Raw genomic sequence first — 17,978 nt, 5'->3', positions numbered from 1 at the left:
GTTTTTTCTCTCTCCACAGATGCGGCCTGAGCATTTTTATGTGTTTTTCAAATTTCAGATTTGTTGGTAGTTTAAACTAACAGGAATTTGAGGTTTTTGTTTATTTCAGCAAAGACTAAAGAATGGCCTTTTTTGGAGTTTTTAATAATCATGGCCATCGAGCCTGCACTGACCCTCTGAAAGAGCCCCTACCTAGCCCACCCCCCACCTTGCTCTATTCCCCTACCCCCAACTAACCTTTGGATACTAGGGGGCAATTTAGCATGGCCAATCGACCTAACCTGCACAACTTTGTGGGAGGAAACCGGAGCACCCGGAGGAAACCCACGCAGACCCGGGAGAAAGTGCAAACTCCACACAGCCAGTCACCCAAGGCTGGAATTGAACCCGGGTTCCTGGAGCTGTGAGGCAGCGGTGCTAACCACTGTACCTCCCCCCCTGGGTTTTGGTTAAGGTCTCAGAGTAGGACCATACTGCTAAATTGGCTCTCAAATGCTTAGTGTTACTATTATTCTTTCTCACGACAGGAGTATTATTGAATGTTTATTCCAAGTTAAATTGAGCTGTTGACCATCTCTAGGGTCAGCCTAGCAAATGTAACCTGCATCTGTGCTGTCATGTTTGATGTACGCTTTCAATAATTGGCATTTTGAGTAATGTCCAAGGGAGGAAATCCGACTGTCAAAACGCTTGTTTTACTGCCTCCGCGAGGTTTGAGATTTAATTGAAGTGTCTGGAACATGTCGGTGAAAAGGTGGCCCTCGGGCAACCTGCTGCCTGAGTCAGAACTCGCGTTCTTCAGCGTCATTCTGTAACGATCTCAGTGGCTGTGGGAATCACACCATTAATGTTAACGGGGCTGGGGGTGGGGTAGAGGGGGGAGTGGAGCTGTGATACATTTCTGACGTGGGGGGACTGAGAAACCAAGTGAATTTCGACATTGTGCACACAATGGCACAAGTCGCTCACACCAGAATTAACTGGAATTTCTGCAGGGCAGTAATAACGCATGCCATTTATGCACCATTACAATGGCATAAGCATTCAGCAAATTCAGCCCCCCCCCCCCGTTGGTCTTTATCAAATAAATACATTTGAGTTGGCTGCATGCTCAATTTAACATTCCTGGAAGTGATTGGTCTCTAACTGAAATTAGGTGGGGGAATTAAAATATTTTAACTGGCCTGATTCAGGTTCCTGTCTTTTCTGGTCTCTCTTTGATAGCTTTGAAAATACATTTGAGCAATTTGATTTTATAAAAATGTGCGCGTGCTGTTGGTTGTTGTTCCTGGTTAATCGCTATTTCTGCTCGTTTATTAACCTGGCAAACCTCCATGATTACATAGTCATTCGAATCTGAGCTGCTTGCGCGTGGTGCGCACATTTATTGGGGGGGGGGAGGGGGTGAGTTATTGCTGGATTGAAGACTTTTAGTTGTGTTGACGTGCTTCCTTTTCTCATTTTTACGGTTTGCAGTCCTTGCTGGATGCCCTGGAAGATCTCCCTGATTGGTATGGTGTTAAAGAAATGCAAGCGAACTGGATTGGAACTTGCACTGGCTGCTATTTGGACTTTGAGTTGAAGGTATCCATTTTGTGGAACTCCCATCTCTTCCAACACTTGCCAGCCCCCGCGGCTTTCTGCCCATTCTCCCCAACGGATAGAAAAAGTTTAAAAACCTCAGCCGTGGATCTTAATGCTGTTCACCAATCTACCACTAACAGCAAAATGTTCTCTTTCTGCTGTTGGGTTAGAAGACAGCGGCGATTTCAGGTTTGAGGGATGTACGGAGTCGGATGTCCACAGCCTTGTTAGTGAACAAAGAACAAAGAAAAGTACAGCACAGGAAAAGGCCCTTCGGCCCTCTAAGCCTGTGCCGACCACGGTGCCCGTCTAAACTCAAATCTTCTACATATCATTTTGGGTTGGGTTGGGGGGGGGGGGGGGAAATGTGCAAACTCCACACGGACAGTGACCCGGAGCCAGGATTGAACCCACGTCCTCAGCGCCGTGAGGTAGCGGTGCTAATCACATCACCACCGTGCTGCCCCTCGCTGTTGGCAAGTTTTAATGGAGGTGAGAAAATTGGAATACGGTGGAGACCATAAGACTTGCTAAAGGCCACACTGTTACTGTGCCAGTTTGGCCAGGACAGCTGATGGGAGGACGTAACCAGATAGAGAACCTTCTGTAAAGCGCATGGTCTCACCACCCTCTGAACTAGACTGGAGGCAACCTCCGGTCACTCTCTCCTCCCTTGTTGACTTTTCTTTGTTTTTAAAGATTTCAGCCATGATTGGGGACAAATTAAAATTTGTTGTTAAAAAATGTAAACAAATGGTAGTTTTGTTTTAAATTTCCCCCACCTCCACATTTGACCAATTTGTACAAACAAAATCTTATTTTAAACCTGGGGGATATAGCCCCAACTGCGCTGTATCTCTGTTTCAAGCCCAACTCCCTCAGATACTGCTGTGATGTGAATGGACAATTGCCATGTGTCGATCTGGGCGTTAATACCCTTTAAACCACCTTTCCTTTCTTGCCTGTCAACAGAACAGCTCCAGAAAACTGGTCAGTCACCTATTCGGCCTGATCCCGTTACAACTTCCTCCCGCTGTTTACAGAATTGTTGCTCACATCACATGTAGCTGAGAAATTCTAGTTATTGTATTATTCAAACAAACATGCATTCTGTCCTAGGTAAACGGGAAACATGTTGGTGAAAAGCTGCCTGCCTATGCCACCAGTCCAGATGCGGTATATGGTGCATCCCACCTTTCTATCCTACCTAGTCACAGATTACTGTGTGGCAACAGTTGCCTGAGAGACATTCTTCAAAAGTGTTTTGTACCTGACACAGGTAAGAATATGTGGAAAGGGGGCGGCACGGTGGAGCAGTGGTTAGCACTGCTGCCTCACACCGCCGAGGACCCGGGTTGGATCCCGGCTCTGGGTCACTGTCCATGTGGCATTTGCACATTCTCTCCTGTGGGTGGGTCTCGCCCCCAAAAACCCAAAGATGTGCAGGGTAGGTGGATTGGTCACATTAAATTGCCCCTTAATTGGAAAAAATGAATTGGCTACTCTAAATTTATTTTAAAAAGGAATATGTGGGAAATTGCCAACAGAAAATAAAAACAATTATTTTCTCTCTCTCTCTCATTTAAATACATATTATATTTATATGTGTGTGTATATATAAAACATTGGTTTGTGTGATTATGTATGTGATATCTATAATATATATTATAAATGTGTGTGTATTCATTCCAACTAATCAAGTATTACAATCTTGTTCTACAATCAGTATCTCAAGAACGACTTACATAAGGATAGGGGAAAATTAGTTTGTAATCGCTGACACAAAGTGGTGAATTTTGGATGATAGTTGGAGAAGATTTAGATGTAATGCCATCACAAGCTTGATGCTAACAGAGGAAATGACCGCCGTGGTAAGGTCTCTGAGCTGGTGCCTCAGGAGCTCGATCCTAGAACGCCATAGTTTTTATTGCAGATAGCCGAGGGTTAAACGTCAGTGAACAAGCTACATCTCCAAGGTCTGCAGATCATAAAAAACATCTCTGAGGTATGCGAATAATGTGTGAATCTTTGTTTGTCACCCTTGACCTCTATTGACTCCTGGAATTGTATGATACAAGCTCACTTCCTTTATCTGGTATCTGTATCCTCTCACTATTGTTTAGGGTGGTGTCAAATGTATTCCATTTCCCTTGACTGCCAAGCTGATGCAGAGACGATGTGAGCAGAGGAAGAAGACCAGTTAGATTGTACACCTGTTTCTTTTGGCATACTTGTTGCTGAAAAGCACGGATTAATTCCATGTTGAATGCCTTTGGATTAGTCTCCCGCTCGGGCAGCACGGTAGCACAGTGGTTAGCGCTGTTGCTTCACAGCTCCAGGGTCCCGGGTTCGATTCCCGGCTTGGGTCACTGTCTGCGCGGAGTCTGCACGTTCTCCCCGTGTCTGCGTGGGTTTCCTCCGGGTGCCTCCCACAGTCCAAAGATATGCGGGTTAGGTGGATTGGCCATGCTAAATTGCCCTTAGTGTCCAAAAAAAAAAAAAGGTTAGGTGGGGTTATGGTTTACGGGGATGGTGTGGGCTTGGGTGGGATATTCTTTCCAGGGGCCGGTGCTGATTCGATGGGCCGAATAGCCTCCTGCACTGTAAATTCTATGATTCCATAAGTAACGCACTTGTTTTCGCTTTAGCTATTCACCCCAATGTAGGTGTGACATATCCTTTTCCTGAAACACTAGCTGGTCTGGGCTTTGAGTACGATTGTCATTTTTCTAACCTCAATGAATGCCAAATTGGGATGGTGTTCTGCTATGGGCCCATGTCCACCGGGACTGGTTTGCAGGCAGCTCTTGCCGCCGAGGAAACAACTAAGGTGGAAGATCAATATGCTAGCCCAATGTCGCACCCCATTCATCCGCAGTGAGAGTTTAGATTAACTTCCAACTTGTTAACGGACTGCAGGAGTTTTTGATATTTTTAGGATTTGACACCATTTTACATCTACTGGAAAATAATTTAACTTTTGAGCTAAGCTAACAGTGATTTTCTGTGTTGAGACAATACGAGAATATGAAATTGGAGTAGGATTAGGCCCTTTGCCCTTCGAGCCTGCTCTGGCATTCAATAAGATCTTGGCCAATCTGTTTGTATTCCTCATTTCCATCCATCCCTGTGGCGACTTTCATTCATTTAATTAGTGGCCCCGCCTCCACCGCCTTCTGAGGCAGAGTTCCGAAATCACTCAACCTTCTCAGAGAAACAATTCTCATCTTCCCTGTCCAATGAGGGCAACCAATCATTTTAAAACAGTGCCCCTTAGTTCTGGACTCGCCCACGAGGGGAAACATCCTTTCCACATCCACCTTGTCAAGACTGTTCAGGGTCATTTTCTAAAAATCATTTGTTCATGGGACGTGGGCTCAGGCTGTGCCAGCGTTTATTGCCCATCCCTAATTGTCCTTGAGGGGGGCAGTTAAGAATCAGCCATGTAAGAACTAGACCGATTTTATGGTCGGTACCCGGAGTGGAGCGGCAAGAAAAATGGCAGCAGCTCCCCAAAAAAAGCGGGGGAAGAAAATCAAAATGGCGGCCGCCGGTGCATCGGAGGAGTGGAAGAAGTGGGCGGAGGAGCAGCAGGCCGCTCTCCTCCGTTTTTTCACGGAGATGAAAGTGGAGCTCTTAGAGTCCATGAACGCGACGGCCACCAGGTTGGTGGGAGCCCAGGCGATCCAAGAGGCGTCGATTAAAGATCTGCAGCAGGAGATGACCGCAAGGGAGGAGGAGGCCACAGTCATCGGGGCAAAGGTGGAGGTGCACGAGGCACTCCACATGAAGTGGCAGAGCCGCTTCGAGGAGCTGGACACTCGGATGAGGAGGAAAAATTTGAGGATCCTGGGCCTGGAAGAAGGCCTGGAGGGGTCGGATCTCCCGGGATATGTGGCGGAGATGTTGAGCTCCCTGATGGGGGAAGGGGCCGGTCCGGCGCCCCTGGAATTGGAAGAGGCATACCGGGTCATGGCCAGGAGGCCTAGGGCAAACGAGCCCCCGAGGGCGGTGCTGGTGCGGTTCCAGCGGCTAAGTGATCGAGAGAAAGTCCTGAGGTGGGCAAAAAGGGAGAAAAGCAGCAAGTGGCAGAACTCGACGGTAAGGGTGTACCAGGACTGGAGTGCGGAGGTGGCAAAGCGGCGGGCCCGGTACAACCGGACAAAGGCGGTGCTACACGCGAAAAAGATCAAATTTGGAATGCTGCAACCGGCGCGCTTGTGGGTCACCTACAAGGACCAACATCATTATTTCGAGTCCCCAGAGGAGGCCTGGACCTTTGTACAAGAGGAAAAGTTGGACACGAACTAAAACCTGGGAGCACCGGCGGTCGTAGCCGCCGGGGGACTCTTGATTGAGCAAGTGGCCCTTTTCTTTTTCAGGCCAGGTCGGAACTGGGTAACAGTTTCGTGGATTGTTTGGGGTGTTTTTTCTCGAACGGTTGACTTTTCTGAATATTTTGAAGGTTTCGAGTTGTTGGGTGTTTCTGTATATTTGTACTGTTGAAATCTCTATTGTGGGTCGTTGGCTTCTTATGGGGTGTTTTTTCCCGTTTCCAATTTCCCTTAGTTATTTACCCCTCTTACCCTTTTTCTTTGGGTGCTTGGGGGGGTTTTTTGTTCTTTTTTTCTTTTTGGGTTATGGTTATCTGCGGTTATTTATACTGTTTGATGGAGGGTGATGGTTGGGCACACTGTTAGTTGATAGTTAGTTAATTATTTTGTTATTTAAGTATGTAGTTAAGTATTTATGTATTTGGTTGCCATTGGGTATTTATATCGTTAAGTTGGGGAGACGGGACGGGGGGGAGCGGGTTGATTATGCGGGTCTTTCTCGGGGGTTTTAAGGGGATCTTTCACGGGCGCAGATGGGGTGAACCGGGAGGAGTCGGAATGTGGCAGGAGCAGCCGGGTCAGCGGAGACCAGCTGACTCTCGGGAGTACGATGTGGGGTACATCGCGGCTAGGAGGGGTCCTAGCCAGGGGGGGGGGGGGGCTGGGGGGGGACACCGGGTTGCTGCTGGAAAGACCAGGGACGAGAAGGGGAGAGCCGGGGGGGTGGGGGGGGGCCATCGCTATGGGAAGCGGGTCAGAAAAGAAGGGATGACCCAGGGCGAGCAAGGGACAAGACATGGCTAATCGACAGGGAGTAGGGACGGGTCGCTCTGCGACCCGATTGATCACGTGGAACGTAAGGGGGCTGAATGGGCCGGTCAAAAGATCAAGGGTCTTCTCACACCTGAAGGGACTGAAGGCTGATGTAGCAATGCTGCAGGAGACTCATTTGAGGGTAGCAGATCAGGTCCGCCTGAGAAGGGGGTGGGTGGGACAGGTGTTCCACTCAGGCTTGGATATCAAGAACCGGGGGGTGGCGATTTTGGTGGGAAAGAGGGTGTCGTTTGTGGCGGCAGAGGTGGTGGCAGACAAGGAGGGCAGGTACGTGATGGTGAGGGGTAGGCTGCAGGGAGAGAATGTGGTACTGGTAAATGTGTATGCCCCGAACTGGGACGACGCGGGTTTTATGAGGCGCCTGCTGGGCCTCATCCCGGGACTGGAGGCAGGGGGCCTGATCATGGGAGGGGACTTTAATACGGTGTTAGACCCTGGGCTGGATAGATCGAGTTCCAGGACGAATAGGAGGCCGGCAGCGGCAGAGGTGTTAAGGGGGTTCATGGAGCAGATGGGAGGGGTAGACCCATGGAGATTTGGTAGGCCTAGGGCGAGGGAGTATTCTTTTTTTCTCCCACGTCCACAGAGTGTACTCTAGGATCGATTTTTTCCGTATTGAACAGGGGGCTGATACCGAGAGTGCAGGACACGGAGTACTCGGCCATTGCGATATCGGACCATGCACCACATTGGGTGGACGTGGACATGGGGGAGGCGCGGGACCAACGCCCGTTGTGGCGCCTGGATGTAGGGCTGTTGGCGGACGAAGAGGTGTGCAGAAGGGTGAGAACGGGCATGGAGAACTATCTGGGTACGAATGACACAGGTGAGGTGCAGGTGGGGACGGTCTGGGAGGCCTTGAAAGCAGTGATTAGAGGAGAGCTGATCTCCATAAGGGCACACAGAGAGAGGAAGGAGAGGCAGGAAAGGGAGAGGCTGGTGGGGGAGCTCCTAGAAGTAGATAGGAAATATGCGGAGGCACCAGAGGAGGGGCTATTAAGGGAGCGGCGTAGCTTGCAGGCCAGGTTCGACCTACTGACCACTAGGAAGGCGGAAATGCAGTGGAGAAGGGCGCAGGGTGCGGCGTATGAGTACGGGGAAAAGGCGAGCAGGATGCTGGCACACCAGCTTCGTAAGCGAGATGCAGCCAGAGAGATTGGGGGAGTGAGAGAGAGGGGTGGGGATGTAGTGCAGAAGGGGCAAGAGGTGAATAGGGTCTTTTGGGACTTCTATAGGGAATTGTATAGGTCTGAACCGCCGAAGAGGAGAGGGGGAATGAAGAACTTTCTCGACAAATTGGGGTTCCCAAAGGTACAGGAGGAGCTGGTGGAAGGGTTGGGGGCGCCGATAGAGCTGCAGGAGCTAATTAAAGGGATAGGCCAGATGCAGGCGGGGAAGGCGCCGGGGCCGGATGGGTTCCCGGTGGAGTTTTACAGGAAATTTGTGGACTTGGTGGGTCCAGTGCTGGTGCGAGCCTTTAATGAGGCGCGCGAGGGGGGGGTTCTGCCCCCAACAATGTCGCAGGCCCTGATCTCCTTGATTTTGAAGCGGGACAAGGACCCGGTCCAGTGCGGGTCCTACAGGCCCATCTCCCTCCTGAATGTTGACGCCAAGCTGTTAGCAAAGGTCCTGGCAACCAGGATAGAGGACTGTGTGCCAGGGGTAGTCCATGAAGACCAGACGGGGTTTGTGAAGGGACGCCAACTTAACACAAATGTCCGGAGATTGTTAAATGTGATTATGATGCCAGCAGTGGAAGGGGAGGCGGAGATAGTGGTAGCGCTGGACGCGGAGAAGGCATTTGACAGGGTGGAGTGGGAATACTTGTGGGAGACGTTGGAAAGGTTTGGGTTTGGGGAGGGATTTATCAAGTGGGTAAAACTGCTCTATTCACCTCCGATGGCAAGTGTGGTAACAAACGGGAGGAGGTCAGAATATTTTGGGCTCCATCGAGGTACTAGGCAGGGATGTCCCCTATCTCCCTTACTCTTTGCATTAGCGATTGAGCCGTTGGCGATGGCACTGAGGGTTTCAGGGGGGTGGAGAGGACTGACAAGGGGAGGGGAGGAACATCGGGTCTCGCTCTATGCGGATGATTTGTTGTTGTATGTGGCAGACCCGGAGGGGGGAATGCCGGAGGTAATGGGGATACTAGCGGAGTTCGGGGACTTTTCGGGATATAAATTAAATCTGGGGAAAAGTGAGGTCTTTGTAATACACCCGGGAGACCAAGGGGAGGGAATTGGGAGGCTCCCCTTCAAAAGAGCAGTTAAAAGTTTTAGGTATTTGGGGGTGCAGGTGGCAAAGAACTGGGGGACCCTCCACAAGTTTAACTTTTCCAGACTGGTGGAACAGATGGAGGAGGAGTTTAAGAGGTGGGACATGGTGCCGCTGTCGCTGGCAGGGAGGGTGCAGTCAGTTAAAATGACGGTCCTCCCGAGGTTCTTGTTTTTGTTCCAGTGTCTGCCTATCTTCCTCCCCAGGGCCTTTTTCAAGAAGGTAACGAGTAGTATCATGGGGTATGTGTGGGCACATGGCACCCCGAGAGTTAGAAGGGTCTTTTTGGAGCGGAGTAGGGATAGTGGAGGGCTGGCGTTACCCAACCTTTCAGGATATTACTGGGCGGCAAATACATCGATGGTACGAAAGTGGATGATGGAAGGGGAGGGGGCAGCCTGGAAGCGCATGGAGAGGGCGTCCTGCGGCAACATAAGCTTAGGGGCACTGGTAACGGCACCATGGCCGCTCCCTCCCACGAGGTATACCACGAGCCCGGTGGTGGCGGCCACCCTCAAGATCTGGGGGCAGTGGAGGCGACACAGGGGGGAAGTGGGAGGTCTGATAGGGGCACCACTAAGAGGGAACCACAGATTTGCGCCGGGAAACACAGGAGGGGGATTCCAGAGCTGGCAGAGGGCGGGTATTAGACAACTGAGGGACTTGTTTATAGAGGGGAGGTTTGCGAGCCTGGGAGAGCTGGAGGAGAAATTTGGGCTCCCCCCGGGGAACACGTTCAGGTACCTCCAAGTGAAGGCATTTGCCAGACGACAGGTAGCGGGGTTCCCCGCGCTCCCCGACAGGGGGGTGAGTGATAGGGTGCTATCGGGGGTCTGGGTCGGGGAGGGGAAGATCTCGGACATCTATAAGATTATGCAGGAGGTGGAGGAGGTACCAGTAGAGGAGCTGAAAGATAAGTGGGAGTTAGAGCTGGGGGAACAGATAGAGGACGGGACATGGGCAGACGCCCTGGAGAGGGTCAACTCGTCGTCGTCATGTGCGAGACTAAGTCTCATTCAATTTAAGGTACTGCATAGAGCCCACATGACGGGGACAAGGATGAGTCGGTTTTTCGGGGGTGAAGACAGGTGTATTAGATGTTCGGGAAGCCCTGCGAATCATGCACATATGTTTTGGGCATGTCCGGCACTGGAGGAGTTCTGGAAGGGGGTGGCAGGGACGGTGTCGAGAGTGGTGGGGTCCAGGGTCAAGCCAGGATGGGGACTTGCGATCTTCGGGGTTGGGGTGGAACCGGGGGTACAGGAGGCGAGGGAGGCTGGAATATTAGCCTTTGCGTCCTTGGTGGCTCGGAGGAGGATCCTGATTCAGTGGAGGGACGAAAGGCCTCCGAGTGTTAACACCTGGTTAAACGACATGGCAAACTTCATCCAATTGGAAAGGATCAAATTCGCCCTGAGAGGGTCGGTGCAGGGGTTTTTCAGGCGATGGCAACCCTTCCTAGACCTCTTGGATCAGAGATAGAAACTGAGGCCGTGACAGCAGCAACCCGGGAGGGGAGGGGAGGGCGGGAGGGAGGGGGGAGGAGGGGGGGGGGGGGGGGGGAGGGGGGACAAAGACGAAGGAAGTACGGTAGCGGTGGTGGCACGGGCAAGGCCTGCCCGAGGACGCTGCTAGAAATGATAAGTTGGTCTGACTGTCGGTTCGCCGGCGGGGGGGACGCGCGAGTAGGGGGGGGGGGGACTTTTTTCTTTTCTTTTTCTTGTTAAGTAGGGGGGTTTGACTTTGTTTTGTTATAATTTAAATGTAAATGTAGGGGGGGTTAAAATGTTTGTATTTTGAAAAATTTCTTCAATAAAAATTATTTAAAAAAAAAAAGAATCAGCCATGTTGCTGCGGGTCTGGAGTCACCTGTGTGCCAAACCAGACCAGGTAAGGACGGCAGATTTCCTTCCCTAACGGACATTAATGAACCAGATGGGTTTTTACAACAATCGACAATAGTTTCGTGGTCATCAATAGACTTTTAATTCCAGATTTTCTATTAAATTTAAATTTCACCATCTGCCGTGGTGGGATTTGAACCTGGGTCCCCAGAGCATTACTCTGGGTCTCTGGTCCAATGACAACACCGTTATGCCACGGCCTCCCCCATCTTATATACTGCAGGCAGGTCACCAGCACTCTACCCACTCTGGTGGAAACAAGCCTAGTCTATCCAACCTCTCCTCGTAGGACAACCTGCTTATTCCAAGGATCAATCTAGTAAACCTCCTCAACCACCTCCAACACATTCACCCGATATGGTTGAAACCAAAATCGTTCCCATATTTCTCTACCTAAACCTGTGCAAAACCAGTAATGCAAAGGCAGCCAGTCCAGGGACAGATGGGGGGAATTCTTCGATTCGAGCCACTCCTTCGGCAGCTTATGCTTATCTTGCCTCTTCTTCTCCCCCTTTACCATTCCTCCCCAGACATTGACACGTTTGGACGAAGGGGGACAGGCAAATCACTGGGAGTGCCATTCTCACCCCGGGGCTGACGACCATATGGTAATAATTTCCCACCTAGATTTCCCTGACCCTCTGACAGCTAACCTCATAGAATGGGTAGAATGAGAAGGGGGGATTTTAACATAAAGTGGATCTATATGTGGACATTTTCTCACTGGGCAACAGCACAGTTGTGTCCTTCTCAATTGCAATCTGGTGGTGTTGCACCAATTATTGTAGCGAATACGTGGGACAGGTAAGCATGACGTGGATTGCAATGTTCCAGTCACGGGGCTGTTTTGCTTTTGTGTATTTATTACAAAAGTTTGTTTTTACTGGCTCCCTGCTTTTTTTATTCCCCCCACTCATCCTTATCTGTGGGGGACCGGGGGGGGGGGGGGCTTTGGCAGCAGCTAGGGGCACTGTTGGGGGTTGGTCTGGGGGTGGTGAGCCTGGCCAAAGGGGGGGGGCCGCTAATTGGCAGACCGGGTCCGTACGCGGCTGGCGCCATGTTGCACGGCACAGCCGCCGGGCGCATGCGCGGTCACGGACCCAGCAATTCTCCGGCCGTTCAGGCTGCTAGCCTGCTAGCCCCCCACCAGATGGCCATTTTGCGCAGTTTTGTTCGGCCGTAAAAGGCCGCCGTTCCCACACCGGCGTCAGCGCTTTGTCTCAGAATCAGAGAACCAGATGTCACAAATCACATTGGTGAGAAGTTAATACAAAACAGTTACATACCATCTGAATGAAATGGAAATCGCTTATTGTCACAAGTAGGCGTCAAATGAAGTTTCTGTGAAAAGCCCCCAGTCACCACATTCCGGCGCCTGGTACGGGAATTGAACCTGCGCTGCTGGCCTGCCTTGGTCTGCTTTCAAAGCCAGCGATAAAGGTGTGTAAGTTGTGTAATAACAGGTGACTGGCATTTTCGGTCCTACTGAATATTCTGTAGTCACAATACAGAAGTTGGGTGTATTCATATTGTCATTCACATTGTTCTCTTGTTAATTGTAGCCCCAATTTGGCGAAGTTATGGAAATTTGAGTCCATTTTTGCCAAGGCAGACTGGAGAAAAGCTGTTAAGACAATTTAGCGCGGAGTATTGCGGACAAGGACATGTTTGGCAAGTGATGGTGTTCGAACAGGAAATGCCAATTGCAGCAATTTTCCTGCAGTGGGATTTAATTTTCACAGATGTGTTTTTTTTAGTACAGAGTTAGCGGAAGTTGTTGTCGTGGGACCTTAGTCTCCATCAGGAAATGCCTGCGCTTAGGAATGTCCTTCCACATGTCATCAGAAGACAGACGGTGCGATATTTTTTCCCCCAGTAACCAGTTGAGTTGAGTTCATTTTTCAAAGGACCGTCGGCGATATTTGGACTGACGAGAAAAAGAATTGGCCGCAATAAAAAGCAATTGTTTTTTATTTCTCTCCAGACTATCCCCTTTTAGCTCCGCTGCCTTTTGAAGGACTTCCTGTTGTGATCAACTTATTTTGGGCGCTCGCTCTGCGTTTCTGTGAATTGCCATTCGCGGAAATATCCTGTCAAAACATCTGCCGACTGGGAAAGTGTAACTTGCCCGTAAATATTTTCAGTGGAACGGTCTTTCTCGTACTGCGGTCCTGTAAAGCGCCTTGGGGCCCCGTGTACAAAGAAGTTAAACTGCTGATGATTCACATGCCTTCACTCATCCAGCCCTCTTCATTTAATAATAATAATCTTTTTATTGTCACCAGCAGGCTTACATTAACACTGCAATGACGTTACTGAGAAAAGCCCCTAGTCGCCACATTCCGGCGCCTGTTCGGGTACACGGCGGGAGAATTCAGAATTCTCAGCTGGTACGGGAATTGAACCCGCGCTGCTGACCTTGTTCCGCTTCACAAACCAGCTGCCTAGCCCGCTGAGCTAAACCAGCCCTGCCCTACCTGGTTTATAGTTCGGTCTGTTTTCTTTGCCTTAAAGTGTAGGATTTTCTATTCGCTCCTATTTTGATGGACCGTCATTATGCGATTCCTTTTGTTGTGCTTTCCCTGAGAAACTAGTAGCTTTGCTTAAAGATACACAAAAGGGCTTTGGGTACCTAATCATGACAGTCACTGCGAATGGACTACGTCTACTTTGATGACATGATTTTATTTCTTTTGCCGGCAATTTGTGGTATTTATGCTCATTCTCTCCGCCCCCCCCCCCCCCAAAAGCCCACTGGTTTTATCTGTGGCTATATTTGACAACTGACCTAATGGGGTTCATGCTGCTGCAATAATCCAAGTCATGACATTATCTTTAGAAATGCTGTACAAACAAAGGTCTTATTAAAAAGAATTTTGGTGATTAAATGTGCACATGATGCACAGACTGGATAGGCCCCAGTTTCCATCTTGAGCCTTGCTGAATTTACCCGTCCCACCCCAGGCGGCAGCAGGTGCTGCAATGGGCCACGGTATTCCTGAGCTTGGGATGGGAAACGGTTGGTTCAGACTGCACCCCCTTTTTTTTAGTTATTTGAAAAACCTTTTGTTGCAGTTTTGTTTTCACTTCAGTCCCGCGCTCCTGATCCACGGGCACTCGGCGCGGAGAGGCGCGGGGGGGGGGGGGGGGGGGGGGGGCTCCCCTTGAAGCTGCACCTAGGCCTGGCCAAACTTGCCATCTGCAGGTCAAGGCAGCGGGCGACTGAGGGGGTCGTCTGACCTGGCGTTTGCGGCTACATTTGCGGGCGGATGTCCCGAGAGAGGGAGCAGGAGGTGTCCACTGGCACCATCGAGGTCCTCCGTGCTCGCTGGGCACCGTAGGGGCCGGGGTGCTTTATTTACCCTTTTAATCACATTTTAGTTTAATTTGTGATTTGTTTTTTGTTTAAGGCAGAGTCCCTATTCCTTTGTCCCTGAATTCTTTTAATTTAGTTTATTTGGTTTCACACAAAATGGTTGGACTGGGAAACATTTCACAGTATTCCCACTCAACCTGTCTGCCACAGATGCACCTGTAGGAGTGACCACTGCACAGTCCCTGCGGACACAAAATTCCGTCTTCCATCGTGTTGTGTGGCACAATCGAGCAACTTGAGACACTTGTCCCATCAGCAGCAGCAGAATTCTGCTCAATCACAATCTAACCTCCTGGCCCGACATATCCCCCACTCTACCTTAACCACTGTTTGTCAATGTTTTAATCCAGTGATTGAAATAAAAAGTCCGGTGCTCTAGTTGGAAGGGAGAGGAGCTTTTACTAATTGGAGAACGATTAGGGCATTATTCTTTAAATTTGAACAAGAGCCGGTTCTCACAGGGGCCAGATTGAAGTTAAAAGGGAGTCTGCATCGATGTTGCGCTGGTTTTATAAATAAATCCATGACCAACACAAACAGGCCCCAGTTTCCTCCTTTGATGGATGTGTGTTATCTGAACAGAGTTCACTCACATTCATCACCTTTCCCTTTTTTTCCACGCTTATCCTATCTTATTTCTGTAACTAATTCCTCCGTCTCCTGTCCTCCCTTTTGCTCTTTGCTTTTTCGCTCTCCCTCCATCCGTGTCTTGTCTGTCTTCAATCGATTTTTCTTCCGCATTTGTCGTTCAGCAAGTAATCTGTTGTGTGAAGGCGTGTATGATCTTTCATCAGGAAATTTCCTATATAAATGGAAATATTATCGCCGTCGTTGATGGACCTGAATTGCCTCCGACTGCTGAGAGCAAAGGTCAGAAAGAGAGATTGCAATTGCTATCTGTAAGCCATGAGCTCCCCTCACGGATAAGCACCCATACACATGTTGAAAAGACAATGAGCTATTACGTGCCTAAACACGATTCCTTTATGCTTGCTTTCAAGATTGCCAGACGCCAGTGACGGGGGTGAACCTTCTAAATGGCCAGGAGATTCCTGTTGTCATTTCAGCCCAGAGAGAGTTTGAAGGCCACTTAGACACAGTGATAGGTACGCCAACCATTCCTGTTTCTCATTGTCCTGTTTGATGGGGGGGGGGGGGGGTAAAAGGGAGATTGTTTTACGTTATTGTGAGGACAGACTCTTCACATCTTTAAATGTCTTCAGTGAAATGTGCCAGTTTTGCAATTTGCTCCCATCCTCTCCTGTAAACCTTCCCAGTGGATGCTTCGTGGCATTGGGCAAACAAAAAAATCTACCAAAAACCTGAGCAACACGGTAGCACAGTGGGTAGCACTGCTGCTTCACAGCTCCAGGGTCCCAGGTTCGATTCCCCTTAGTGTCGAAAAAAGGTTGGATGGGGTTACGGGGATAGGGTGAAGTGTGGGCTTGGGTAAGGTGCTCTTTCCAATCCAAGGGCTGGTGCAGACTCGATGGGCCGAATGGCCTCCTTCTGCACTGTAAATTCTATGGTGCTATGATTTTCTTCTTTTGAAACAAGAAAAATTTGGGATTTTTATTACATATTTATTTATATCTTGCGCACTTCCTCTTTGCCCCCCCCTTTAGGAAGACGTAACTGCGATTGAGTGCAGGGGACCAGGGCCTGGTAGGGAGCAGCAAAGTGGAAAAACAAGCCTGGGTGAGGGCTGTGTAACCTTTTGCGTCCCTCACCCTGGAGCTGTCGCATCCCCCGCCGGCCCAGGCGCTGTGACGTGGCCCAGGCGCTGTGACGTGGCCCAGGCGCTGTGACGTGGCCCAGGGCCCAGGCTCTGTGACATGGCCCAGGGCCCAGGCGCTGTGACGTGGCCCAGGGCCCGGGCGCTGTGACGTGGCCCAGGGCCCAGGCGCTGTGACGTGGCCCAGGGCCCAGGCGCTGTGACGTGGCCCAGGGCCCAGGCGCTGTGACGTGGCCCAGGGCCCAGGCGCTGTGACGTGGCCCAGGGCCCAGGCGCTGTGACGGGCCCTCCGGCCCAGGCGCTGTGACGTGTCCCAGGCTCTGTGACGGGCCCTCCGGCCCAGGCGCTGTGACGTGTCCCAGGCTCTGTGACGGGCCCGCTGGTCCACGCACTTCCTCTTTTAAGATGTTCCTTAAAACTTGCTTCTTTGACCAAACGTTTGCTCAGCTGTCCCATATCTCCTGATATAGCTTGCTGTCTGATTTTGTTTGGTTATACTGCTGCAAAGTACCTTGGGGGATGTTTTTCTATGTTAAAGGCACTAGACAAATGCACATTGTTGTTGAGGTGTAAGAACCTCCTGTGCTAACCTCCATAGGTTGCAGTAGAGGGTACATCAGACGACCTCTTAAACCCCTGCCAGATCCCCTTGGCCCCTTTTTGAAGTAAGCGGGTGTCGTTAGTGTGTTTGCAGCAGTGTTGCACACACGTGCCCAGCGATGGCAACAATGAGGTTCTTCCCCCGGTGCAGGGAGGTGGGGACAGAGACGGTCATCACGTGCCTCACTCCTGAGATCAGGATTGGAGGAGGTGGAGCCTCAGTTACTCCGTGGTCCTCGTTCTGACGCTGCAGGGAAAGGGTAAGGGCTTCGCAATTCCGAGTTAGGAGAAGGGAAACTCTCCGAAGATTGAGCAGAGTTTTGAGAGGACAGGAATGTTGCTTAATGTTGTCCGACAATTCTTCCTTCCGTTTTGTCTCTGTCAATAAAGGTATTCCCAGCGTTAGTCCGGAAGATGCAGCGGTCGCAAAGCGGTTGGGTCTGGAGTGGCGCGAGGTCTTTGAGACCCTGTCTGATGGCACGGAGCAGTTACGGAATTCAGCCGAGGTTAGTGATGTGACTGCTGGAGCTGTGGTTTCGACACTCGGGGCTAGTCTGCGCTGGAAGTGGGTTTTCATCCTTAGCAAGGCACTCTCTGACAAACTCTGATTAGCTAATCCAACTGGAAACAAAAGGGAAGTCAGTCAATCTCTTTAAAATTATCGATTGATCTAGCTTTGACAAGTTGTGCTCGTGTATTCCACGTTTGATGTTGCGGCATCAATATCGATGGAAGTCTGCTGGATTGGTCTCTGCTATAGGAACATAGGAGCAGGAGCAGGCCATTCAGCCCCTTGAGTCTGCTCCATCATTTATCTAGATCATGGCTGACCTTCCACCTCTGCCATCTTCCCGCACTACCCTCATATCCCTTGATATCTTTGGTATCAAAAAATCTATTGATCTCTGTCTGGAACGTACTCAATGACTGCGCCTCCACAGCCCTCTGGGTTAGAGAATTCCAAATATCCACCACCCTCTTGAGTGAAGAAATTTCTCCTGCTCTCCTCCCGAATGGGCTTACCTTTTATCCCGAGAGTTATGTCCCCTGGTTTTGGACCACACCCCACAAATAGGGGAAGCATCCTTCTTACATCTACCCTGTCGAGCCCTGTAAGAATTTTGTACACTTCAGTGAGATCACACCTCATTCTTCGAAGTGCTAAGAGACCACAGGCTCGGTCTTCCCTCTTGAGGACAATCCTGCCACCCCAGCGATCAGTCTGGAAAGTCTTGGTGAACCATGTGAAATTTGGCTCCTTGAGCTGGAAGGTTTTGTGAGGTTGCGTTTGCTTGAATGAGATTCGAACAACTTAATGTGCACGTCAAATACTG

General features: G+C 50.2%; 1 protein-coding gene across 2 annotated transcripts in view; it reads left to right on the top strand.

Annotated features, from left to right (window-relative positions):
- Positions 1-17,978, top strand: part of lars2 (leucyl-tRNA synthetase 2, mitochondrial) — a 103,270-nt gene that overhangs the window by 34,801 nt on the left and 50,491 nt on the right. For both annotated transcript variants that reach the window (XM_038796576.1, XM_038796577.1), the window contains exons 8-11: positions 1,477-1,584; positions 2,704-2,863; positions 15,311-15,415; positions 17,035-17,150. In XM_038796576.1, the coding sequence (XP_038652504.1) occupies positions 1,477-1,584; positions 2,704-2,863; positions 15,311-15,415; positions 17,035-17,150 (489 nt within the window). The remainder of the gene's footprint in view (positions 1-1,476; positions 1,585-2,703; positions 2,864-15,310; positions 15,416-17,034; positions 17,151-17,978) is intronic.

The sequence above is a fragment of the Scyliorhinus canicula genome, chromosome 5 (assembly GCF_902713615.1).
Source record: "Scyliorhinus canicula chromosome 5, sScyCan1.1, whole genome shotgun sequence".
Classification (NCBI taxonomy): domain Eukaryota; kingdom Metazoa; phylum Chordata; class Chondrichthyes; order Carcharhiniformes; family Scyliorhinidae; genus Scyliorhinus; species Scyliorhinus canicula.
Note: the sequence above shows the minus strand (reverse complement) of the source record. Positions and strands in the feature narration are given on the sequence as shown.